Genomic DNA, 27,157 nt, shown 5'->3' with positions numbered 1-27,157 from the left:
TAGGTGTGCATATAAATATACATTGTAAAAAAAAATAACTTCCACTTAAAAAATGTCTTATTCTATCACAGTTGGACCAACAATATCAACAACAGAAAAAGTTGAGACAACATCAATTAAATCCACCACCGGTCCAGTGACAACTGCTACCACAAGTGTTGTTGAGACTACAACCGCAGTGCCTGTTGTCACAACACCAGGCCCAGCAACAACACCAGGCCCAGAAACAACAGTTGTAACATCAACACCAACTGTAAGTAGCACTACAACCAAAGCAGCTACAACAACAACGGAAGGAACTACAATCACACCTGCAGAAACAACTACTTCAAAGGAAACAACACAAGGAACAGCTGAGACAACAGAAGCACCTAAATCCACCACCGGTCCAGTGACAACTGCTACCACAAGTGTTGTTGAGACTACAACCGCAGTGCCTGTTGTCACAACACCAGGCCCAGCAACAACACCAGGCCCAGAAACAACAGTTGTAACATCAACACCAACTGTAAGTACCACTACCACTAAAGCAGCTACAACAACAACGGAAGGAACTACAATCACACCTGCAGAAACAACTACTTCAAAGGAAACAACACAAGGAACAGCTGAGACAACAGAAGCACCTAAATCCACCACCGGTCCAGTGACAACTGCTACCACAAGTGTTGTTGAGACTACAACCGCAGTGCCTGTTGTCACAACACCAGGCCCAGCAACAACACCAGGCCCAGAAACAACAGTTGTAACATCAACACCAACTGTAAGTACCACTACCACTAAAGCAGCTACAACAACAACGGAAGGAACTACAATCACACCTGCAGAAACAACTACTTCAAAGGAAACAACACAAGGAACAGCTGAGACAACAAAAGCACCTAAATCCACCACCGGTCCAGTGACAACTGCTACCACAAGTGTTGTTGAGACTACAACCGCAGTGCCTGTTGTCACAACACCAGGACCAGCAACAACACCAGGCCCAGAAACAACAGTTGTAACATCAACACCAACTGTAAGTACCACTACCACTAAAGCAGCTACAACAACAACGGAAGGAACTACAATCACACCTGCAGAAACAACTACTTCAAAGGAAACAACACAAGGAACAGCTGAGACAACAAAAGCACCTAAATCCACCACCGGTCCAGTGACAACTGCTACCACAAGTGTTGTTGAGACTACAACCGCAGTGCCTGTTGTCACAACACCAGGCCCAGCAACAACACCAGGCCCAGAAACAACAGTTGTAACATCAACACCAACTGTAAGTACCACTACCTCTAAAGCAGCTACAACAACAACGGAAGGAACTACAATCACACCTGCAGAAACAACTACTTCAAAGGAAACAACACAAGGAACAGCTGAGACAACAGAAGCACCTAAATCCACCACCGGTCCAGTGACAACTGCTACCACAAGTGTTGTTGAGACTACAACCACAGTGCCTGTTGTCACAACACCAGGCCCAGAAACAACAGTTGTAACATCAACACCAACTGTAAGTACCACTACCACTAAAGCAGCTACAACAACAACGGAAGGAACTACAATCACACCTGCAGAAACAACTACTTCAAAGGAAACAACACAAGGAACAGCTGAGACAACAGAAGCACCTAAATCCACCACCGGTCCAGTGACAACTGCTACCACAAGTGTTGTTGAGACTACAACTGCAGTGCCTGTTGTCACAACACCAGGCCCAGCAACAACACCAGGCCCAGAAACAACAGTTGTAACATCAACACCAACTGTAAGTACCACTACCACTAAAGCAGCTACAACAACAACGGAAGGAACTACAATCACACCTGCAGAAACAACTACTTCAAAGGAAACAACACAAGGAACAGCTGAGACAACAGAAGCACCTAAATCCACCACCGGTCCAGTGACAACTGCTACCACAAGTGTTGTTGAGACTACAACCGCAGTGCCTGTTGTCACAACACCAGGCCCAGCAACAACACCAGGCCCAGAAACAACAGTTGTAACATCAACACCAACTGTAAGTACCACTACCACTAAAGCAGCTACAACAACAACGGAAGGAACTACAATCACACTTGCAGAAACAACTACTTCAAAGGAAACAACACAAGGAACAGCTGAGACAACAGAAGCACCTAAATCCACCACCGGTCCAGTGACAACTGCTACCACAAGTGTTGTTGAGACTACAACCGCAGTGCCTGTTGTCACAACACCAGGCCCAGCAACAACACCAGGCCCAGAAACAACAGTTGTAACGTCAACACCAACTGTAAGTACCACTACCACTAAAGCAGCTACAACAACAACGGAAGGAACTACAATCACACCTGCAGAAACAACTACTTCAAAGGAAACAACACAAGGAACAGCTGAGACAACAAAAGCACCTAAATCCACCACCGGTCCAGTGACAACTGCTACCACAAGTGTTGTTGAGACTACAACCGCAGTGCCTGTTGTCACAACACCAGGCCCAGAAACAACAGTTGTAACATCAACACCAACTGTAAGTACCACTACCACTAAAGCAGCTACAACAACAACGGAAGGAACTACAATCACACCTGCAGAAACAACTACTTCAAAGGAAACAACACAAGGAACAGCTGAGACAACAGAAGCACCTAAATCCACCACCGGTCCAGTGACAACTGCTACCACAAGTGTTGTTGAGACTACAACCGCAGTGCCTGTTGTCACAACACCAGGCCCAGCAACAACACCAGGCCCAGAAACAACAGTTGTAACATCAACACCAACTGTAAGTACCACTACCACTAAAGCAGCTACAACAACAACGGAAGGAACTACAATCACACCTGCAGAAACAACTACTTCAAAGGAAACAACACAAGGAACAGCTGAGACAACACAAGCACCTAAATCCACCACCGGTCCAGTGACAACTGCTACCACAAGTGTTGTTGAGACTACAACCGCAGTGCCTGTTGTCACAACACCAGGCCCAGAAACAACAGTTGTAACATCAACACCAACTGTAAGTACCACTACCACTAAAGCAGCTACAACAACAACGGAAGGAACTACAATCACACCTGCAGAAACAACTACTTCAAAGGAAACAACACAAGGAACAGCTGAGACAACAGAAGCACCTAAATCCACCACCGGTCCAGTGACAACTGCTACCACAAGTGTTGTTGAGACTACAACCGCAGTGCCTGTTGTCACAACACCAGGCCCAGCAACAACACCAGGCCCAGAAACAACAGTTGTAACATCAACACCAACTGTAAGTACCACTACCACTAAAGCAGCTACAACAACAACGGAAGGAACTACAATCACACCTGCAGAAACAACTACTTCAAAGGAAACAACACAAGGAACAGCTGAGACAACAGAAGCACCTAAATCCACCACCGGTCCAGTGACAACTGCTACCACAAGTGTTGTTGAGACTACAACCGCAGTGCCTGTTGTCACAACACCAGGCCCAGCAACAACACCAGGCCCAGAAACAACAGTTGTAACATCAACACCAACTGTAAGTACCACTACCACTAAAGCAGCTACAACAACGGAAGGAACTACAATCACACCTGCAGAAACAACTACTTCAAAGGAAACAACACAAGGAACAGCTGAGACAACAGAAGCACCTAAATCCACCACCGGTCCAGTGACAACTGCTACCACAAGTGTTGTTGAGACTACAACCGCAGTGCCTGTTGTCACAACACCAGGCCCAGCAACAACACCAGGCCCAGAAACAACAGTTGTAACGTCAACACCAACTGTAAGTACCACTACCACTAAAGCAGCTACAACAACAACGGAAGGAACTACAATCACACCTGCAGAAACAACTACTTCAAAGGAAACAACACAAGGAACAGCTGAGACAACAGAAGCACCTAAATCCACCACCGGTCCAGTGACAACTGCTACCACAAGTGTTGTTGAGACTACAACCGCAGTGCCTGTTGTCACAACACCAGGCCCAGCAACAACACCAGGCCCAGAAACAACAGTTGTAACATCAACACCAACTGTAAGTACCACTACCTCTAAAGCAGCTACAACAACAACGGAAGGAACTACAATCACACCTGCAGAAACAACTACTTCAAAGGAAACAACACAAGGAACAGCTGAGACAACAGAAGCACCTAAATCCACCACCGGTCCAGTGACAACTGCTACCACAAGTGTTGTTGAGACTACAACCAGCAGTGCCTGTTGTCACAACACCAGGCCCAGAAACAACAGTTGTAACATCAACACCAACTGTAAGTACCACTACCACTAAAGCAGCTACAACAACAACGGAAGGAACTACAATCACACCTGCAGAAACAACTACTTCAAAGGAAACAACACAAGGAACAGCTGAGACAACAGAAGCACCTAAATCCACCACCGGTCCAGTGACAACTGCTACCACAAGTGTTGTTGAGACTACAACCGCAGTGCCTGTTGTCACAACACCAGGCCCAGCAACACCAGGCCCAGAAACAACAGTTGTAACATCAACACCAACTGTAAGTACCACTACCACTAAAGCAGCTACAACAACAACAGAAGGAACTACAATCACACCTGCAGAAACAACTACTTCAAAGGAAACAACACAAGGAACAGCTGAGACAACAGAAGCACCTAAATCCACCACCGGTCCAGTGACAACTGCTACCACAAGTGTTGTTGAGACTACAACCGCAGTGCCTGTTGTCACAACACCAGGCCCAGCAACAACACCAGGCCCAGAAACAACAGTTGTAACATCAACACCAACTGTAAGTACCACTACCACTAAAGCAGCTACAACAACAACGGAAGGAACTACAATCACACCTGCAGAAACAACTACTTCAAAGGAAACAACACAAGGAACAGCTGAGACAACAGAAGCACCTAAATCCACCACCGGTCCAGTGACAACTGCTACCACAAGTGTTGTTGAGACTACAACCGCAGTGCCTGTTGTCACAACACCAGGCCCAGCAACAACACCAGGCCCAGAAACAACAGTTGTAACATCAACACCAACTGTAAGTACCACTACCACTAAAGCAGCTACAACAACAACGGAAGGAACTACAATCACACCTGCAGAAACAACTACTTCAAAGGAAACAACACAAGGAACAGCTGAGACAACAAAAGCACCTAAATCCACCACCGGTCCAGTGACAACTGCTACCACAAGTGTTGTTGAGACTACAACCGCAGTGCCTGTTGTCACAACACCAGGCCCAGCAACAACACCAGGCCCAGAAACAACAGTTGTAACATCAACACCAACTGTAAGTACCACTACCACTAAAGCAGCTACAACAACAACGGAAGGAACTACAATCACACCTGCAGAAACAACTACTTCAAAGGAAACAACACCAGGAACAGCTGAGACAACAGAAGCACCTAAATCCACCACCGGTCCAGTGACAACTGCTACCACAAGTGTTGTTGAGACTACAACCGCAGTGCCTGTTGTCACAACACCAGGCCCAGCAACAACACCAGGCCCAGAAACAACAGTTGTAACATCAACACCAACTGTAAGTACCACTACCTCTAAAGCAGCTACAACAACAACGGAAGGAACTACAATCACACCTGCAGAAACAACTACTTCAAAGGAAACAACACAAGGAACAGCTGAGACAACAGAAGCACCTAAATCCACCACCGGTCCAGTGACAACTGCTACCACAAGTGTTGTTGAGACTACAACCACAGTGCCTGTTGTCACAACACCAGGCCCAGAAACAACAGTTGTAACATCAACACCAACTGTAAGTACCACTACCACTAAAGCAGCTACAACAACAACGGAAGGAACTACAATCACACCTGCAGAAACAACTACTTCAAAGGAAACAACACCAGGAACAGCTGAGACAACAGAAGCACCTAAATCCACCACCGGTCCAGTGACAACTGCTACCACAAGTGTTGTTGAGACTACAACCGCAGTGCCTGTTGTCACAACACCAGGCCCAGCAACAACACCAGGCCCAGAAACAACAGTTGTAACATCAACACCAACTGTAAGTACCACTACCACTAAAGCAGCTACAACAACAACGGAAGGAACTACAATCACACCTGCAGAAACAACTACTTCAAAGGAAACAACACAAGGAACAGCTGAGACAACAGAAGCACCTAAATCCACCACCGGTCCAGTGACAACTGCTACCACAAGTGTTGTTGAGACTACAACCGCAGTGCCTGTTGTCACAACACCAGGCCCAGAAACAACAGTTGTAACATCAACACCAACTGTAAGTACCACTACCACTAAAGCAGCTACAACAACAACGGAAGGAACTACAATCACACCTGCAGAAACAACTACTTCAAAGGAAACAACACAAGGAACAGCTGAGACAACAGAAGCACCTAAATCCACCACCGGTCCAGTGACAACTGCTACCACAAGTGTTGTTGAGACTACAACCGCAGTGCCTGTTGTCACAACACCAGGCCAGCAACAACACCAGGCCCAGAAACAACAGTTGTAACATCAACACCAACTGTAAGTACCACTACCACTAAAGCAGCTACAACAACAACGGAAGGAACTACAATCACACCTGCAGAAACAACTACTTCAAAGGAAACAACACAAGGAACAGCTGAGACAACAGAAGCACCTAAATCCACCACCGGTCCAGTGACAACTGCTACCACAAGTGTTGTTGAGACTACAACCGCAGTGCCTGTTGTCACAACACCAGGCCCAGCAACAACACCAGGCCCAGAAACAACAGTTGTAACAGTCAACACCAACTGTAAGTACCACTACCACTAAAGCAGCTACAACAACAACGGAAGGAACTACAATCACACCTGCAGAAACAACTACTTCAAAGGAAACAACACAAGGAACAGCTGAGACAACAAAAGCACCTAAATCCACCACCGGTCCAGTGACAACTGCTACCACAAGTGTTGTTGAGACTACAACCGCAGTGCCTGTTGTCACAACACCAGGCCCAGCAACAACACCAGGCCCAGAAACAACAGTTGTAACATCAACACCAACTGTAAGTACCACTACCACTAAAGCAGCTACAACAACAACGGAAGGAACTACAATCACACCTGCAGAAACAACTACTTCAAAGGAAACAACACAAGGAACAGCTGAGACAACAGAAGCACCTAAATCCACCACCGGTCCAGTGACAACTGCTACCACAAGTGTTGTTGAGACTACAACCGCAGTGCCTGTTGTCACAACACCAGGCCCAGCAACAACACCAGGCCCAGAAACAACAGTTGTAACATCAACACCAACTGTAAGTACCACTACCACTAAAGCAGCTACAACAACAACGGAAGGAACTACAATCACACCTGCAGAAACAACTACTTCAAAGGAAACAACACAAGGAACAGCTGAGACAACAAAAGCACCTAAATCCACCACCGGTCCAGTGACAACTGCTACCACAAGTGTTGTTGAGACTACAACCGCAGTGCCTGTTGTCACAACACCAGGCCCAGCAACAACACCAGGCCCAGAAACAACAGTTGTAACATCAACACCAACTGTAAGTACCACTACCACTAAAGCAGCTACAACAACAACGGAAGGAACTACAATCACACCTGCAGAAACAACTACTTCAAAGGAAACAACACAAGGAACAGCTGAGACAACAGAAGCACCTAAATCCACCACCGGTCCAGTGACAACTGCTACCACAAGTGTTGTTGAGACTACAACCGCAGTGCCTGTTGTCACAACACCAGGCCCAGCAACAACACCAGGCCCAGAAACAACAGTTGTAACATCAACACCAACTGTAAGTACCACTACCACTAAAGCAGCTACAACAACAACGGAAGGAACTACAATCACACCTGCAGAAACAACTACTTCAAAGGAAACAACACAAGGAACAGCTGAGACAACAGAAAGCACCTAAATCCACCACCGGTCCAGTGACAACTGCTACCACAAGTGTTGTTGAGACTACAACCGCAGTGCCTGTTGTCACAACACCAGGCCCAGCAACAACACCAGGCCCAGAAACAACAGTTGTAACATCAACACCAACTGTAAGTACCACTACCACTAAAGCAGCTACAACAACAACGGAAGGAACTACAATCACACCTGCAGAAACAACTACTTCAAAGGAAACAACACAAGGAACAGCTGAGACAACAGAAGCACCTAAATCCACCACCGGTCCAGTGACAACTGCTACCACAAGTGTTGTTGAGACTACAACCGCAGTGCCTGTTGTCACAACACCAGGCCCAGACAACAACAGTTGTAACATCAACACCAACTGTAAGTACCACTACCACTAAAGCAGTTACAACAACAACGGAAGGAACTACAATCACACCTGCAGAAACAACTACTTCAAAGGAAACAACACAAGGAACAGCTGAGACAACAGAAGCACCTAAATCCACCACCGGTCCAGTGACAACTGCTACCACAAGTGTTGTTGAGACTACAACCGCAGTGCCTGTTGTCACAACACCAGGCCCAGCAACAACACCAGGCCCAGAAACAACAGTTGTAACATCAACACCAACTGTAAGTACCACTACCACTAAAGCAGCTACAACAACAACGGAAGGAACTACAATCACACCTGCAGAAACAACTACTTCAAAGGAAACAACACAAGGAACAGCTGAGACAACAGAAGCACCTAAATCCACCACCGGTCCAGTGACAACTGCTACCACAAGTGTTGTTGAGACTACAACCGCAGTGCCTGTTGTCACAACACCAGGCCCAGCAACAACACCAGGCCCAGAAACAACAGTTGTAACATCAACACCAACTGTAAGTACCACTACCACTAAAGCAGCTACAACAACAACGGAAGGAACTACAATCACACCTGCAGAAACAACTACTTCAAAGGAAACAACACAAGGAACAGCTGAGACAACAGAAGCACCTAAATCCACCACCGGTCCAGTGACAACTGCTACCACAAGTGTTGTTGAGACTACAACCGCAGTGCCTGTTGTCACAACACCAGGCCCAGCAACAACACCAGGCCCAGAAACAACAGTTGTAACATCAACACCAACTGTAAGTACCACTACCACTAAAGCAGCTACAACAACAACGGAAGGAACTACAATCACACCTGCAGAAACAACTACTTCAAAGGAAACAACACAAGGAACAGCTGAGACAACAGAAGCACCTAAATCCACCACCGGTCCAGTGACAACTGCTACCACAAGTGTTGTTGAGACTACAACCGCAGTGCCTGTTGTCACAACACCAGGCCCAGCAACAACACCAGGCCCAGAAACAACAGTTGTAACATCAACACCAACTGTAAGTACCACTACCACTAAAGCAGCTACAACAACAACGGAAGGAACTACAATCACACCTGCAGAAACAACTACTTCAAAGGAAACAACACAAGGAACAGCTGAGACAACAGAAGCACCTAAATCCACCACCGGTCCAGTGACAACTGCTACCACAAGTGTTGTTGAGACTACAACCGCAGTGCCTGTTGTCACAACACCAGGCCCAGCAACAACACCAGGCCCAGAAACAACAGTTGTAACATCAACACCAACTGTAAGTACCACTACCACTAAAGCAGCTACAACAACAACGGAAGGAACTACAATCACACCTGCAGAAACAACTACTTCAAAGGAAACAACACAAGGAACAGCTGAGACAACAGAAGCACCTAAATCCACCACCGGTCCAGTGACAACTGCTACCACAAGTGTTGTTGAGACTACAACCAGCAGTGCCTGTTGTCACAACACCAGGCCCAGAAACAACAGTTGTAACATCAACACCAACTGTAAGTACCACTACCACTAAAGCAGCTACAACAACAACGGAAGGAACTACAATCACACCTGCAGAAACAACTACTTCAAAGGAAACAACACAAGGAACAGCTGAGACAACAGAAGCACCTAAATCCACCACCGGTCCAGTGACAACTGCTACCACAAGTGTTGTTGAGACTACAACCGCAGTGCCTGTTGTCACAACACCAGGCCCAGCAACAACACCAGGCCCAGAAACAACAGTTGTAACATCAACACCAACTGTAAGTACCACTACCACTAAAGCAGCTACAACAACAACGGAAGGAACTACAATCACACCTGCAGAAACAACTACTTCAAAGGAAACAACACAAGGAACAGCTGAGACAACAGAAGCACCTAAATCCACCACCGGTCCAGTGACAACTGCTACCACAAGTGTTGTTGAGACTACAACCGCAGTGCCTGTTGTCACAACACCAGGCCCAGAAACAACAGTTGTAACATCAACACCAACTGTAAGTACCACTACCACTAAAGCAGCTACAACAACAACGGAAGGAACTACAATCACACCTGCAGAAACAACTACTTCAAAGGAAACAACACAAGGAACAGCTGAGACAACAGAAGCACCTAAATCCACCACCGGTCCAGTGACAACTGCTACCACAAGTGTTGTTGAGACTACAACTGCAGTGCCTGTTGTCACAACACCAGGCCCAGCAACAACACCAGGCCCAGAAACAACAGTTGTAACATCAACACCAACTGTAAGTACCACTACCACTAAAGCAGCTACAACAACAACGGAAGGAACTACAATCACACCTGCAGAAACAACTACTTCAAAGGAAACAACACAAGGAACAGCTGAGACAACAGAAGCACCTAAATCCACCACCGGTCCAGTGACAACTGCTACCACAAGTGTTGTTGAGACTACAACCGCAGTGCCTGTTGTCACAACACAGGCCCAGCAACAACACCACGCCCAGAAACAACAGTTGTAACATCAACACCAACTGTAAGTACCACAACCACTAAAGCAGCAACAACAACAACGGAAGGAACTACAAACACACCTGCAGAAACAACTACTTCAAAGGAAACAACACAAGGAACAGCTGAGACAACAAAGCACCTAAATCCACCACCGGTCCAGTGACAACTGCTACCACAAGTGTTGTTGAGACTACAACCGCAGTGCCTGTTGTCACAACACCAGGCCCAGCAACAACACCAGGCCCAGAAACAACAGTTGTAACATCAACACCAACTGTAAGTACCACTACCACTAAAGCAGCTACAACAACAACGGAAGGAACTACAATCACACCTGCAGAAACAACTACTTCAAAGGAAACAACACAAGGAACAGCTGAGACAACAGAAGCACCTAAATCCACCACCGGTCCAGTGACAACTGCTACCACAAGTGTTGTTGAGACTACAACCGCAGTGCCTGTTGTCACAACACCAGGCCCAGCAACAACACCAGGCCCAGAAACAACAGTTGTAACATCAACACCAACTGTAAGTACCACTACCACTAAGCAGCTACAACAACAACGGAAGGAACTACAATCACACCTGCAGAAACAACTACTTCAAAGGAAACAACACAAGGAACAGCTGAGACAACAGAAGCACCTAAATCCACCACCGGTCCAGTGACAACTGCTACCACAAGTGTTGTTGAGACTACAACCGCAGTGCCTGTTGTCACAACACCAGGCCCAGCAACAACACCAGGCCCAGAAAACAACAGTTGTAACATCAACACCAACTGTAAGTACCACTACCACTAAAGCAGCTACAACAACAACGGAAGGAACTACAATCACACCTGCAGAAACAACTACTTCAAAGGAAACAACACAAGGAACAGCTGAGACAACAGAAGCACCTACATCCACCACTGTTCAAGTGATCACTCAACCGAAAGAAACGACAACAATAATTACAAAACCTGTTATTGTCAACACTACAGCTCACCTGGCACTACAAAAACAACAGGCAAAGGTACAACCTCTAAGATCCCAATAACACAGACACTTCCACCCAGCACAACTGTCTACACAACTGTTCCAACCACTGCCCGACCAACAACTACAGTTGTTACCACTACTTCCCCCTTTACCACAACTACAACAGTATGTGTCTGCAATGTCAATGGAACTTCACGAAATCCTGGTAGGTGAATCTCCTTGTTAAGTTTTATACATGTTTTTATTTGGTCCTAATGCAATATAGCAGAATGCAATGGTCCTTTTTCATTTGGTTTCTCTTTATTGAATTCCATATGTAATCTCCGTCCTACTATTTTCACACTACTTCGACATTCAATGGTCTTACATTTAGTCTACGATCATTTTTACAGTTTTGAACAGAAACAGAGTTTGAATGTAATTTTGATTCAGTCCTCCAAAAATGCTGGGTTTGGAAAGGTTTTCAAGTCAAAATGCTTTAAGCATGGTTTTTAAAGAACATTTACAATTTGTTCATATAATCCATTGCTCTACTCTTATCAATTAAACATGCAGGTTTAATTGCATTCATACAAATCGTATTTTCATCAAAAGATTTAGTTTTCACAAAGGGCACCTTGCTTGTGATTCATTACAGTAAAAGCAACATAGCCTACAGGAGACATTGTCAACACACATCTGCACTAAATGATCACACTCAAAAGTACTTAAGGTGATCAACCTTACAATGCAGTACTCAACAAAGTGAGTATTTACTAAAGAAAGACTGTAATCACAAATGAAACAATCAATAATCAGTCATCAATGAGTATTTCCTGAACAAGTGTATAATGTAGGACAATGTAATAGATAATGAACTAAGAGGGAACTTAATAGGACATTCTATTTTAATGAGTCATTAAATACATATTTGTTCATAAATATCTATGCGTAAAAGTTAGAGGCGGTACATTCAACCACACAGACCATCTGCAAAATTACAGAATACTCTTGTGTGTTCAGTTTAACATTGTAAAGAATATATAAAGGACAGTGCAAACTTATTGGGATGGGAAGGAGCACTGAATCTCATATTTCATCTATATGAAAAAGTAACATTCTCGCAAGGCAGTGTCTTTAATACAACAAAATAGCAAACTTACAATTGAACAATTGAATGATGCTGTGAGGAGCTGCTAAGTCAACATGATTACACATACTGATCGAGTGAACTTGCAAAAGGCTCCAGCTCTTTGGCTACTAAATGGCTAAAGCCATGTTTGTCACTGCACCTTGAATTTAATTAAAACCAATCAATACACCTTGAGCACTTTATTAAGAACACCAGTACACCTGTTTATTCATGTTATTGGCCAATTAGAAATAACATTTGGCAGCTGTACAATTAATATAAATCATGCAGTTATAATCATTAGAATGTGTAGAATAACTATACAAAATATTTTGCCAAATATAACTAAAATGTATACATTTGACTGAAAGACAACAGTCCCCTCATCTCCCTATATAATATAATATCCATGATATGGATTAAAATGAGAATACTTTTTTTTTTATTTGATCAAGAAGGTTGTTTGTGATTCCTTTGCTAACCATGCAATTTGTTAAAACGGCTAAAATCACTAATCCACACTCATGAGAGCAGTAATGGGAGTATTGGAAAGGTTCGTGTTGTTATAGTGGACTGAACAAATGAAGAAAACATCCCCTGAATGATTTTTTAAACATCTGACCTGTTTCCCAAGTTGCGGGATCATGGTTTTTAAATCCATGATGATGAGTCACTTCACAGATAGATATTGTATTCATAAATTATTAGTTCATTATGAATTTATACGTATCTGAGAATCCTAGTAGATCGTTCCTGATTAACTCTGAAGTAGCCAATGAGCATAATCCTTAGTTAGTACTACATTACATCATGAAGTAGTACATTATACTCTCTTTATAAATAGATTTGTTAATGACATAGTATTCCTTTAATTTTGTTCACTAAATGTTTATCTGCACTCTTTTTTACAGGGGACATGGTGTATAATGTCACTGATGGCAATGGGTGGTGTTTTTATGGATATTGTAATGCATCTTGTAAAATTGAGGCACGTCCATGCCGTGTGCCACAACACACTACCAACCACAACTCCCGGGTTGAGCACCCCTACAACGGCCCCACTTTCAACCTCAACTAGTCCTCCCTCTACTACCACTCCATCAACAACCCCATCTACAACAACCTTGGACTGCACTGATGTGTATCCAACAAGAAAGGTGTGATATTTATAAAATCTGCATTTTATCATCATTGTATAATGACATTTAACCAGTTGTTGCTTTTGTGCCGAACACACCAGTGAGGACTTAGGAATCTGCAGGCTCCATTTTGATTTCGGCGCACAGAGCTAAATGCAGCAAAATAAACTGCCATTTGTCCTGGTGCAACCTGAGCTTATTTCCTCAATGTGCCATTTTCATATCTTGGTGATTCACCAAGTGGCCAAGGGGAGGAGAGGTGTGGTAGAGGGTGAGGGAATGCTGAATGTCTGTTAAACCAAAGAAACCTCTGTGCTTATATGCACCTGAAACCAACACATTGAAAACAGTTCACACAGATCCATGAAAACTTTTAGATCAAATAATTAGGGCTGTACTTGACTCAGAGCTGTGTCTGTCAAAAGTAATTTTGCCTCTTCAATACGATTGTTAAAAGAATTGCTCTTTTTCTACATCGAGCAAGCAATTTAAGTTTTGTTGAACTGACAGGTTTTTGAATGGGGCTCAGCGGGATGTTCCTAGTGACAGCAACATTCACATAATATAGTAAAAAAAATGTTCTATCCTTCAGAGCTAATGCATTCAAACTGTGCGAAATGTGCAACGTTTCTGTCAATATTAGAGCAAACAAAAGCCAACAGAGACTATAATCTCATTCCTCTCTCAGACCCTGAGATTAGGTCTGCAGCTGCTTTTACCGCCGTAGACATCCCTGAGCAGCACTTGACATAGTGGAATGATTTTACTCCACACAGAAGCATGAAAGTGAAGAACTTTCACTCTGCAGCTTCTCTGAGGGGGCAAAAATGTCCTCAGGAAAAAAAAGGAAACATTGATATCGACTGCAAGGAGACAGCCCTACGATAAAAGTTTTTGTCTTCGCTAAATATTACTATGTTATTGTCATTTTAGGTTGAAATCTGTCTAGTTGTTGGAAAGGTGGCCCTTGATGATGCAAAATACAAAAATAACAGATAATTCCCCTCAAATGCATTAAAGGTTCAGTGTGTAGAATTTAGTGACATCTAGTGGTTAAATTGCATGCTGCACCCTCACCTCACCCTCCCCTTCCAAACATGAAAGAGAACCTGTGGTAGCCTTCAGTTGTCATAAAACACAAAAGGTGTTGAGTTTGTCCAGTTTTGACTACTGTAAAAAACATGGCACCCTCTGTAGAGAGGACCTGCTCCTGATATAAATATGTATTTAAATATAAAGGGCCCATTGTAGATTAAAGAAAACAACAATTTGTACAATTTACATGAAACACATGGTGGAAACATCACTGGAATTATTTTATATTAAATTTCTGCAAATATGGCCTTTCAGCTAAATCTTACACAATGGTCGTTTAAAACAAAAGTAGCAAGCCTGTTTGAAAGTGAGTCCAAAGCATAAATATTTGTGTTAAAATATAGGGAGTTAAAGTAACAAGTTGTGAGAAAAATTACTACTTAAGTAAAGTACAGATACCTGAAAAATCTACTAGTAATGTAATTAAGTATTTGTACTTTGTTACTTCCCAACTCTACCTATAATGTATGATGTATTTAAAGATCACAGAACTAGAGTGTGTGACTTATTGCTTCTTAATCTCCTTCTAGAATGGAGATACCTGGGATGTTGGCAACTGCAACCACAGCTGAATGCATTAATGGTGTAGTGAAAACGAAGCCTACTCCCTGTTCCACAGTACAAAAACCCATCTGTGCTAATGGACGCAAACCTGTTAAAATGGATAACAAAGATGGTTGCTGCTTCCACTACGAATGTGAATGTAAGTTGAAAACGTAGCCTTTCAATACAGGTTGTCTCTTTTAACTATTACATTACATTTCATTTTCATTCATATTACATGCAGCAGAAAATCTTGTCGGCACAAAACAGTAAAATATATGTACCAAGAAAGTTTTGATTTGAAGCCACAGTCGGCATTACTCACCCGCTGATTTACGAAAGGCCACTTTATAGTTTACACATCTGTGTGGCTGCAAGAGTCAGTGTGGTGGGTGTATTATAAGGAGTGGATACTAACCTTTGATAGGGGCTACTGACGTGAATCAAAATTGGCTCATCTGGCCCACAAACCAAAATGTTCTTATGTTTCACAGTTTGCCTTAATGCTGTGCAACCTATTGCAGTTTGAACTGTTTTAAAAACACAATCTGACCTTTGGTGGCACAGCAGTTACTATGATTGAAATATTGATACATTGCTTATTAATATTGGGTTTCTGGATCTCCTGAATTGTTCAGTAATGAACTAAGCTCAGATCAAACCACAGAGAATTGACAGGCCTTTTTGCTTGGTAAAACATGCTGGCAGATGCACTTACCAGGTTTGTTACAAAACACTAAGTCTCTAGCATCATTAGCCGTGTAGTTTAGGTGGTGCAGATTAATACAGCGCCATCTCAAGTGTTACAGTGGTTAATGCTGCTCCGCCCATGCATATTGCTAGAATTTATTTGTCCACTGTAATGTGAATCCAAATAGTAGATTAATGGGGTCTGTGTGAACCCATGTGGGGACGTTTTCCTGTGTACTTTTCAAGCGAATGCACCAATAGTACTGTAGTACAATCAGTGCACACGGACCTGATGACCAAATTAACTTCACACAGACCCTCGCAGCCCTCCAGGCAAGCCCTCAAATATTCATGAAATTCTATTATAGTCTTTGGCCAACATCTCATTACTTATACATTAGAAAGAAGTAAACAAGTTGGATTTTATAATTGATTGATGGCCAAGTTCAACTTCTCTTCATCCATAATTTGTTTGTATCACAGAGAAGTACCTGAAAACCCTTCTCAAGCCAAATTGCTGTTAATTACAAAAGATTTATTCAAGTAGAAATTAAATGACAAAAATTGAAAAGAAATTAAATCAGGTAATTGCAACTAAACATTAGTGATTCTGTAGTAGACAAACTCCTAATAAACACAGCACTCTTGGTGGAGATGATTACGTTTTGTGCCTGTTACTGTTCTTACATATAACTTCCATACATGGCTCTTCCCCCTTCAGGTGTGTGCAGTGTCTGGAGTGGAACCCACTACACGACATTTGATGGAAAAACCTACGATTTCAACAAGAACTGCACTTACTACCTGGTCAAAGAGATGATCAATAAAAATAACCTGACGATAACAGTGAACAACCATGTCTGTGAGCCTTCAGAGGATACATTCTGCCCACAGGATCTCACTGTTATGTACCAATCCTACAAGGTCGTCTTCACGCAAATAAAGACTTCAGAATCTACAGTTAATGCAGTAAGCAACAATTCAACTTGTCATTTGTTATTTTAGTGCCAGTATATCACCTTATCAATTCTTTTCAGAGCTGGGACTGTTCTGGTGCTCAATCTGTCAGTGGTGTGAGAGTTGAAATAAGAAATAATGCTGTGCTTGGTTCAAAGTCCTGTTTGTCGCTTTGTCCCACAGGTGTATTTGAATGACGAACGAATCTATCCCGCCTACAAAAACTCTGACCTGCTCTTCACCAGCACAGATATGGCGGTCACACTGGAGATACCAGGGATCAGCACAGAAGTGGTCTACAGGGGCTCCTCAATCACCATTGAGCTTGCCGCTTCCCTCTTTGAGGGGAACACTGAGGGACAGTGTGGTGAGTTACAACAACACGTGACCCCTGATCCTCAACCTAACATGTTCAGTGGCGTTGTGTATGAGAAATCATGGGGTGAAAGAACTTTCGATGTCACTTAAAACCAGAGTGCACCTGAGAGAGATGCCCTGTTGTGCCAACTGACGCCGCACCGTCACTGCAAGACTGCATTTAAGATATGACACCAAGTAACACTTCTGAAAATATTTAAAATGTGAGGTACAGAAAGTTCGATATGATGAGGGGTTGAGGTCTTGAGACATCAAATAAGAGCTTCTTCGTTTCTAATTTATTTTCCAATAACTCTTTAACTTTTTTCTTTGAGGTTTTCTTGCACTTTTCCAGTCATATTCATCAGACTTTCTTAAATGCATAAAAATGCTCATTTCAGCCTGATAAGTGCCACCAGTTCATGTGTATATTCAGGAGATTTGAAGATTAGAATAATTGACAGATAATATAAGGTTATCTGATCTGTTCCATGTGAAACCAAGTTTAATTTTCTAAATGGTAAAAAGGACATTTTGATTGTATGCAAATCAGAAGACATGTTAAGCAACAAGCTGGTTGTGTTTGAAGACAACTTTGTTGTTTTGAAGAGTTCTCAACAAGCATTGATGGTATAGTTGTCTTTGTAAAGCAAAGTTGTCTATGAGCATTATGAGAGGCTGTCATGAGGACGACACTCATGGAGATATATGAGAATATCAAAGCCTGTGAGAAGTGATGTTACACTGTATGAGGATTATACTTAAAACCCTGAGCTCGCTGTTTATAAGATCTTCAACAACACTGAACTGTATTAGTTGCAGTGTCAAAATATCTAAGCAAAGTAAATTGATACGACATGATTATGATAATTTTGATAGTACTATGTCAAATACAGTACTAGAAAAATGGTGATTGAGACAAACTCTTTATGTTGGTGCAACTACTTGTTGCTAATGCTGGGAATTCATCCTGCTCGCTCTACTTGCAGGGACCTGTGACAACTCCCGGAACAACGACTGCCGTTCTCCCAACGGTCAGGTGGAAAGCTGCTCAGACTCTGCAGACCAGTGGCATGTCCCAAACAAACCATGTACCGGCCCCCTTACTACTACTGTACCCCCTGTGACAACACCACAGACAACAACACAGCCTCCTTGCAATTCCGCCATCTGTGAACTCCTAAAATCCAGGTAAGGGGACAAAAAGTGGAAGTAAAGGGTATCTGAGCATATGTATGAACAAAATCGAGCATCTGTGATCACTGCAATTAAAAGACATATGATGTCCAATCAAGACTAAGTGTAAGAATACAGTTCTAAACAAAAAAACTGAGACCACAGCTTCTTCAATCATTGAGTTGGTTGTGAGATAGTGAGACTTCATAAAGATGGAGTGGATACAACAACATCAATAGACTACTGATACAGTTGCAGCAGTGGTAAGGAGGTGTAGAAAGCCATACTAAAATGTGTACATCTGACTTGGCCCGAGGGTTTTCAGTTACAAATCTGATGGAGACTTTGATGCATTTTATTTAATCTGTGTGACCAGAAAAGTAACTATGATACATTGTTATTCAGTCCAATTCAAAACCGCTACAAAATCCGATCTGAGTCACACCACAGAACTGAATCAGACAACTGTAACAAACCCAAACATTTTATAAAAATCAGTGTTTCTAGCAGGTTCTTAGCATTACATCTTATAGTTGATGTTATTCTGCACATGTGGCAAAGGCAAAATCGTCTGATAAAGCTCTCCTGTAACACAATCCTGTCTTGTATGTCCCCTCTAGTGTATTTGACCCATGCCACTCAGTCATACCGCCAGGATCATACGTGAAAACCTGTATTTCTGACATTTGTATCAATGGAAATAACACCTGCACCAGCCTGGAGGCCTATGCCGCAGAGTGCTCTAATGCAGGAGTCTGTATCAACTGGAGGAATGCCACCAACGGGCAGTGTGGTAAGATAAATAATCAACAGTGAAGAGTGTCACAGCTGCTGTGTGGAGTTCTTTAAAAATGGGTATGTGAGCATGTTCTCATCTTTCAGAGCACAAGTGTCCAAGCAACCAAGTGTACAGAGCTTGTGGCCCCAAAGTGGAGCCAACATGTAATGAAAGGTAAAAATTACTGTACATCAACCTACTGCATTTATTTTTATGTGTGTTAACATTTACACACCACTCACCCCATTCATTTGCTCAAATGTGTGAGCTGCCTGCCTGAAAAACCATTGACTTTTGTGATCAACTAGTTTCTGATATATAAGTGAAATGTAATTGAAATGAAACCCTTCACAGATGGAAACCTTCCATTCCCAGAGCCTTGTTGTGTGTCATTCTTTGAAACATTTCACGACACTGTTATAACTGGTATTTCCATTTCTGACATCAGATACAATGAGAAGTTTGACGCCAGTAAGACGGCATCCACCAACAGCTCTCAGGAGGGTTGTTTCTGTACTGATGGCACCACCGTATTCAACACAGTCTATGGCACATGTGTTGCCTACTGCTGTAAGAGGAGATACAAAACTCTGACTGAGTAAAGGACTTTTCACAAAATCATTAGCTGTAATACTTATAAATTCACAAACATTTGAATTTCAGATTGTGTTGGACCTGATGGAGGACCCAAACAGGTGAGAACTCTGCCTAAAACAGACATATATGTGCTTTAGCCAAACATGAACTGTGAGAGTTAACTGGCTCCTCTCTCTCACTCAGCCTGGTGACAAATGGACGACCAACTGCAAAAACTGTATGTGCAACAAGGATTCCATGAGCGTCGTGTGTGAGCCTGTTAATTGCCCATCAGTTCCCACGCCCGTCTGCAATCCACCTTACAAGCCGGTCAACAAGACCGAGGGCTGCTGCTACAACCAGTCATGTGGTAAGTGTCACTGAGCTAGATGTGATTCGGTCACTTAGTTCATAGCCTTAACACAGTTTTTGAACAAATTCAAGCAGACGTCATGTTCACGTTTCAAAGCTCAGCATGGCAATGTTAGAAAGCAACGGTTTTCAAAAAAGATAACTCCGACACGTAAAACAGTGTGCTTTTAAAATGGTCAGCAATGACGTAAAGGCTTAAAGAGTGAGAGCCCCTCTCTCATTAACATCACTGAAAAGCCCATGAGCAAAGCATTACCTGCTCCAGTGAAATCAGACGTGTGTGAATGTGGGGATCTGTGTAAGTGCTTGCAGGGTCTTTCTGACAAAGAAAGCCTGGGCAAACTTTCCTGCTTACTTGTGGTGAATCACCTAAAAATGAAGAACTGCTGTTATGGTTCAAATCTCGACATTAACATGCTTTGTCTGTAACAGAATGTGATAAGAACCTGTGTCCTGCTCCCATGAAATGCTCGCTGGGCTTCGAACTCAATGTCACCGGAAGTACCTGCTGCAAATCCTACAAGTGTGGTATGTGACTCTATTTTAACATCACGTTATGCTGGTGAATAATATGGCATGCAGACATAAAGAAACTGCTCATAAGATGTTTGTTGGAACAGAACGCCATAGCAGCTGAAACATAGAGGGTCAAATACATTCAACTAGTATCTGGCATTGCATTATATTATATTATATTTGCAAGCGGCAAAAAAAGAAAAAGAAAGTTTAAATATGGGAAGATCATTAGGTTACTCCGGAGAAAATATTTACACCATATTCTTCCCTCCTGCATAATCCAGTATCCTACCGAAAGCTTCATATTTCTCATCAAGATTTTCTTATGAGGATTCTCATGCTTGACAATATTGAAGAGCTATAGTAGACTATAAAGGAAATATAACATGTAACACTTTATTTCAATGATAAATATTTATGCAATATCATATATCTTCATCTCAAGAATTATTTTTTAAGTCAAGTCTTAAGTCTTAAGTCTTGAGTGTGTGTGTGTGTGTGTGTGTGTGTGTTTGTGTGTGTGTGTGTGATAGGATAATGATAAGATTAGAAATGCTGCCGAAGTACATTCCATTTTCCACATATCTGCTTTACTTATCTAATACTGACTTGTCTCTACAGTTCCTAAAGGTGTATGTGTCTACAACATGACTGAGTACAAGGTAAGCACACTGTCTACACTCCAGATATAGACAGGCAGAGCAGAGCAGAGCATTTACTTTACCAAAATATAAGTCAACAAGCAGACTATGCAGTTAGTAGAGGCAAACCATTCCAGCAGGGCAGGAAATAGGGAGGAGGCTGACAAGTGCTTTCATATATAATCCCAAAACACACAGATTAATACACAACTCACAGTTTGAACTCTTTTTCACAAACATCCATATCCACTTTACCATGGTGCAAAATTATGGAGGAATCGGTTTTCTTGACAGATGACAGCACATTTTGTACATCACAGTCCTGACTTTACTGAGATGTAATTCTGTATTTGTTCAGTTGCACAGAACCTACCATAGATTATCCGAACTGCATGAAACATTGAGTGAAACTAATAGAGGGCAGACAGCCCCCAGCAAAACTAACATTTCATATACATGTTCAAACAAAGCATGGTACATTGGTTTTGCTCGTTTGTGTCGATGTGAGCGTTGCCATTTGAACTCTGGTGTGGACCTAAACAACTCCACCGAGACCAGGTGAAAAGGTGGCTTCTGAGCAAAAAAGTTAAACTCCTAATAGGTTTATGGTAGCACTTTCCCATGTATCCAAAAGTAAAGAGTGCTCTTTCAAGCTGTTTGTCCTTATTTTTGATACATGAAGTTCAGTTGTCCTTTATACTAACAACTAACCACCTATTTCTTCATCAGCTCTTTGTGACCCCAATAAAACACATAAGGTGGGGTGAAATGCAATATGTGCTGCTATCAGATACCAGAATAATCTTTGTATTACCATTTGCGTCACAAAAGCAATAGACACCATATTACAGTCACCAAAACTTTACAACTCTTGGTTAGATTGTACTAAAATAGTGAAAACAGGAAACTGGACAGAATTTAAAGAAAACAATGTGTTTTTTTTCTTAGTCCAGAGCTAATTCACTGAAATAGAGGTGTGAAAGCTTCCTTAATTGTTTGAGAATAAAGCATTGATCAATTTGTGTTTTATAGCCTGGTCAGAAGATTCCAACACCAAAACCAGAACCACCATAGAAAACCATCACTGACAGAAAAAACATCAGCAACAACAGCAACACCATCAGGACCAGTACAAACCTCTGGAACAACAGCGCCACTATCTGGACCAGTACAAACATCAGCAACATCAGCATCATCATCAGAACCAGAACAAACCTCTGGAACAACAGTGCCAACATCTGGACCAGAACAAACTTCAGGAACAGGAGAAACATCAGCAACATCAGCATCACCATCAGGACCAGTACAAACCTCTGGAACAACAGCGCCACTATCTGGACCAGTACAACATCAGCAACATCAGCATCATCATCAGAACCAGAACAAACCTCTGGAACAACAGCGCCAACATCTGACCAGAACAAACATCAGGAACAGGAGAAACATCAGCAACATCAGCATCACCATCAGGACCAGTACAAACCTCTGGAACAACAGCGCCACTATCTGGACCAGTACAAACATCAGCAACATCAGCATCATCATCAGAACAGAACAAACCTCTGGAACAACAGTGCCAACATCTGGACCAGAACAAACATCAGGAACAGGAGAAACATCAGCAACATCAGCAACACCATCAGGACCAGTACAAACCTCTGGAACAACAGCGCCACTATCTGGACCAGTACAAACATCAGCAACAAACATCAGCATCATCATCAGAACCAGAACAAACCTCTGGAACAACAGCGCCAACATCTGGACCAGAACAAACTTCAGGAACAGGAGAAACATCAGCAACATCAGCAACACCATCAGGACCAGTACAAACCTCTGGAACAACAGCGCCACTATCTGGACCAGTACAAACATCAGCAACATCAGCATCATCATCAGAACCAGAACAAGTAGCGACAACATCTGCAGGATCCACTCAGGCACCTATATCAGAAGTGATTATCAATCCAGGGTCATGCCAGGAGTGTTACTGTGGTCCCAATATGAATCCCAACACAAGTATAAACATCGTTACCTGCAAACCTATTGTCTGCAACACAAACTGCTCCGAGGTAAGTTCATTCTTACTCCCACTTACTCTTACTGTCACTCCCACTTGAACTATCTTGGATGACACCATATTTTGTAAACCTGTGCAAGCTAACACATAATGTTGTAACATATAATGGGCTCGTATATGTAAATGCGGAGGACTAAACAAAAACCTCTTGGTATAATGAAATCCATTACAAACTGGCCACATAATAAACATTAACTTTTTAACTTAACTGCACTTTCTGAATGCAAAAGCTGTTGTAATGAATTGCATTAGTTTGTGCAAGTGTACTTAATAAAGTGAATTGTTAGACTATATTAACTGAAATAATCCGATAACTAAAAACGACTCAAATGTCTTTGGTTTTCTTTGACTAAGACAAGAGGAAAAGCCCAGACTTTTAGTCAACAAAAAGAAACACTACAAAATGAGTTTGCTATGACAACTTACAAGGACACCTTTATGTTCAAGCTTTTCATAAAGTTCCATAAATGCTCTATCCATCGATGGGCACCCTGTCTCCCTGTCCCTCACTCTCTCACTCTGTCTCCAGGGTTCTGAATATAAGACCATGCCTGAGAAGTGCTGCGGGACCTGTGTTCAGACGAAGTGTACTTTACTCACAGCTGACAACCCAAAGGTTTACATTGAGGTCAGTACTGCAGCTGTGTGAGTGTTAACTCACATTCCCATTATCCAAGTATACAAGAAAGAGGATGTAAGTTGTGAGAAGAGAGTTCTTCTTACCAATGAAAAATGGGGATATTTATTGATTGTAAAATAAGAGTAACTGTATTTCAGAACATGAAAGTTGTAAACATTATCTAACTGACCAGGAACATCATTTTATATGTTAATATCAGTCATCATCTTTGATGGGGACAGTTTGTGATTTTAATTTTCTCCTCTCTTAACGTGGTGGCATGTACGGTAAGTTGTCTTATTAAATGTGTAAAAAGAATAAAAGTTAATGTCTTAGTTGAACATTTTACTAATCTCTGCTCTTTTGGTGCAGATCAACAAGACGTATGTGTCGCCTGAAGACAAGTGTGTGCACTATACCTGTAAGAAGATCAATGGACAGCTTAGTACCATCCAGATGACCGTAATTTGTCCTTACTTTAACCCCCTGGATTGTGAACCTGTGAGTTTATCAAACCTCTGCAGATGATATCCCTCCAACTGCCTCACCACATACTGTCCATGTCTAACACACACCTTCCTCTTCCCAGGGCACCGAGACAACTCACGCCAATGGATGTTGCAAAACCTGTAAGTTAGCGTAGTCCCAGTATTTGAAAGATAAAGGATGAAAAGTTGACTTTGGAGGAGAACGCTGTGTGTCTGTATTATCGTGATAGTCTAACGGTTTGCTACGTGTTCCAGGCAAACCCAGGAGTGTCTGTGAGGTCCTGAGTAATAAGGAAGTCATCAAGGTGGGAAAATGTGAGAGCCCACAGCCTGTCAACATGACGTACTGCGGCGGGCACTGTGGAAGCATGTCAAAGTGAGTCTATTGACGTACAGAGTTAAAGGTTCAGTGTGTAGAATTTAGTGACATCTAATGGTTCAATTGCTTGTTGCAGCTGATTACCCCTCACCTCAACCTCCCCTTCCAAACATGACCTGTGGTAGCCTTCAGTTGTCATTAAAACTCAAAGGGTGTTTAGTTTGTCCAGTTTGGACTACTGTAAAAAACATGGCGGCCTCCGTAGAGAGGAACCTCTCCTGATGTAAATATAACGTATTTAAATAAAAAGGACTCATTCTAGAGAAAAGAACAAAAAAAATTACACACTAGCGAAAACATCACTATGATTATTTAATATTCAATTTCTACCAATAGATCCCTTTCACCCAAATCTCACACAATATACCTTTCAAGGTGTCTGAAGCACAGCACTGCTGCACAACACCTGTGGTTTCATCATCAGCATCAGAGCCGGGCAACAATCTTTACTTACAACAAAGAGCAGATGTTGACTAAACTAAACTGACATCATTAAACAATAACTGTGACAAAATGTAAACATATCAGTGGATAAAGGAGACTAAACAGGAGTAGGAAAAAGTAGAACTTAAACTTTAAACATTTATTTCTGTGTTTTCATTTCCAAAGGAGACGTAATTAAATAATTTCGACACAATAAGACATAATCTTTGAAAAGCTGCCAATTTCTCTTCCATTTTACTGGGCTAATATGGAGGCTCTGGGCCTGAACCGAATGATTTTTGTTGAATGTAGTTTAAGACGTTTTTTCTTCACTATTTTTCCTCACTGGCAATTGTAGTCTGCAACCTACTATAACCAATTAGTGTATCACTGAGAATACCACGGTCTAGTAGTACAACACTAACACTAAAGCCACAAAATGGTCAAATCTGTTATTATATGTTTTTGAATGACACAAAAAAAAATGTTGCCAAAAAAAGTACAAAAAATGTAATATGACTAAAACCAACATGGGTGTAAGATCTGAGGATTTAAGATTTAAATTAACAGGGCCACATGATTTGAGTAAAATGCAGAACCGTTTATATTCAAATGACTGTTGAATAAGCTGTAATCACTGGATGTGTGTGTGTCTGTGCAGGTATTCTGCAGAAGCCAACAAGATGATGCACAAGTGTGAGTGTTGCCAAGAGTTCAAAACCAGTCAGAAAAAGGTGGAACTGACCTGCGACAACGGCTCTAAGGTCCAGCACCTCTACGTGCATGTGGAAGCGTGTCGGTGCAAACCAGCAGAGTGTGTGCCTGGGACGACTACCAAACCACAGCGCCGCAGGAGGCGCTGATCACTTACTGGATCCTGCCGGACACTGGACAACTGACAAATATTAAGCAAATCTTAACCTTAAATCTTCTCCATCTTTTTGTCACACTTTTTTGTATTTATAGCCTAAGAGGCTACTTTGCTGTTCACTTTCTTCATCTGAGGATTTCTTGGATGAGTTATTAAAATTATATTCCTGCAATATGACCACTCGTTTCGACATTCTCATTAACCCTTGTCAAATGAGAAACAACAAAGAGCACACAAAACATCTGCATGTTCAAAGCAAATAGAAACATTGAGGGTACAAGTCAGGCTCAAGCTAACATCAACCTAAGGAAACATCTGAGAAAGACTTTCAACTCCCACAGCTGACGACATGATATCATCCAGCTTCACACTGTTCTCAAAACTATTTCAGTCTGTCAAGTAAAGACTAAACAACTGCACTACATGCTCTTATTGTATGTCTTAAATAAATGGTTTTAAATATGCAGTTTAAATGTGTCTTGAAAATAAACAGAATGACAAGACACAAAACAATGACTGTGACACCTTTAAGAATCTCAGCAGCGATCGTTTTGGAACCACACGTGAAAAGTCACAAGGATGAA

At 42.2% G+C, this 27,157-nt stretch overlaps 1 protein-coding gene across 1 annotated transcript; it reads left to right on the top strand.

Moving 5' to 3' along the window:
* Window positions 1-52: 52 nt before the first annotated feature.
* On the top strand, window positions 53-26,640 carry LOC117759373 (intestinal mucin-like protein). Its single transcript, XM_034581457.1, is given in 24 exon segments — window positions 53-70; window positions 11,826-11,967; window positions 13,785-13,861; window positions 13,899-14,030; window positions 15,638-15,667; window positions 15,669-15,810; window positions 17,062-17,309; window positions 17,481-17,664; window positions 18,644-18,845; window positions 19,451-19,623; window positions 19,713-19,782; window positions 20,057-20,178; window positions 20,272-20,303; window positions 20,389-20,554; window positions 20,989-21,084; window positions 21,694-21,734; window positions 22,746-23,055; window positions 23,145-23,601; window positions 23,635-23,785; window positions 24,323-24,421; window positions 24,785-24,913; window positions 25,002-25,041; window positions 25,156-25,276; window positions 26,364-26,640. Coding segments are annotated over 24 exon segments (3,384 nt in total). The 3' UTR covers window positions 26,566-26,640.
* Window positions 26,641-27,157: the final 517 nt, after the last annotated feature.

The sequence above is a fragment of the Hippoglossus hippoglossus genome, chromosome 3 (assembly GCF_009819705.1).
Source record: "Hippoglossus hippoglossus isolate fHipHip1 chromosome 3, fHipHip1.pri, whole genome shotgun sequence".
NCBI lineage: Eukaryota > Metazoa > Chordata > Actinopteri > Pleuronectiformes > Pleuronectidae > Hippoglossus > Hippoglossus hippoglossus.
The sequence above is the reverse complement of the archived record's forward strand: the minus strand, read 5'-3'. Positions and strand labels throughout refer to the sequence as shown.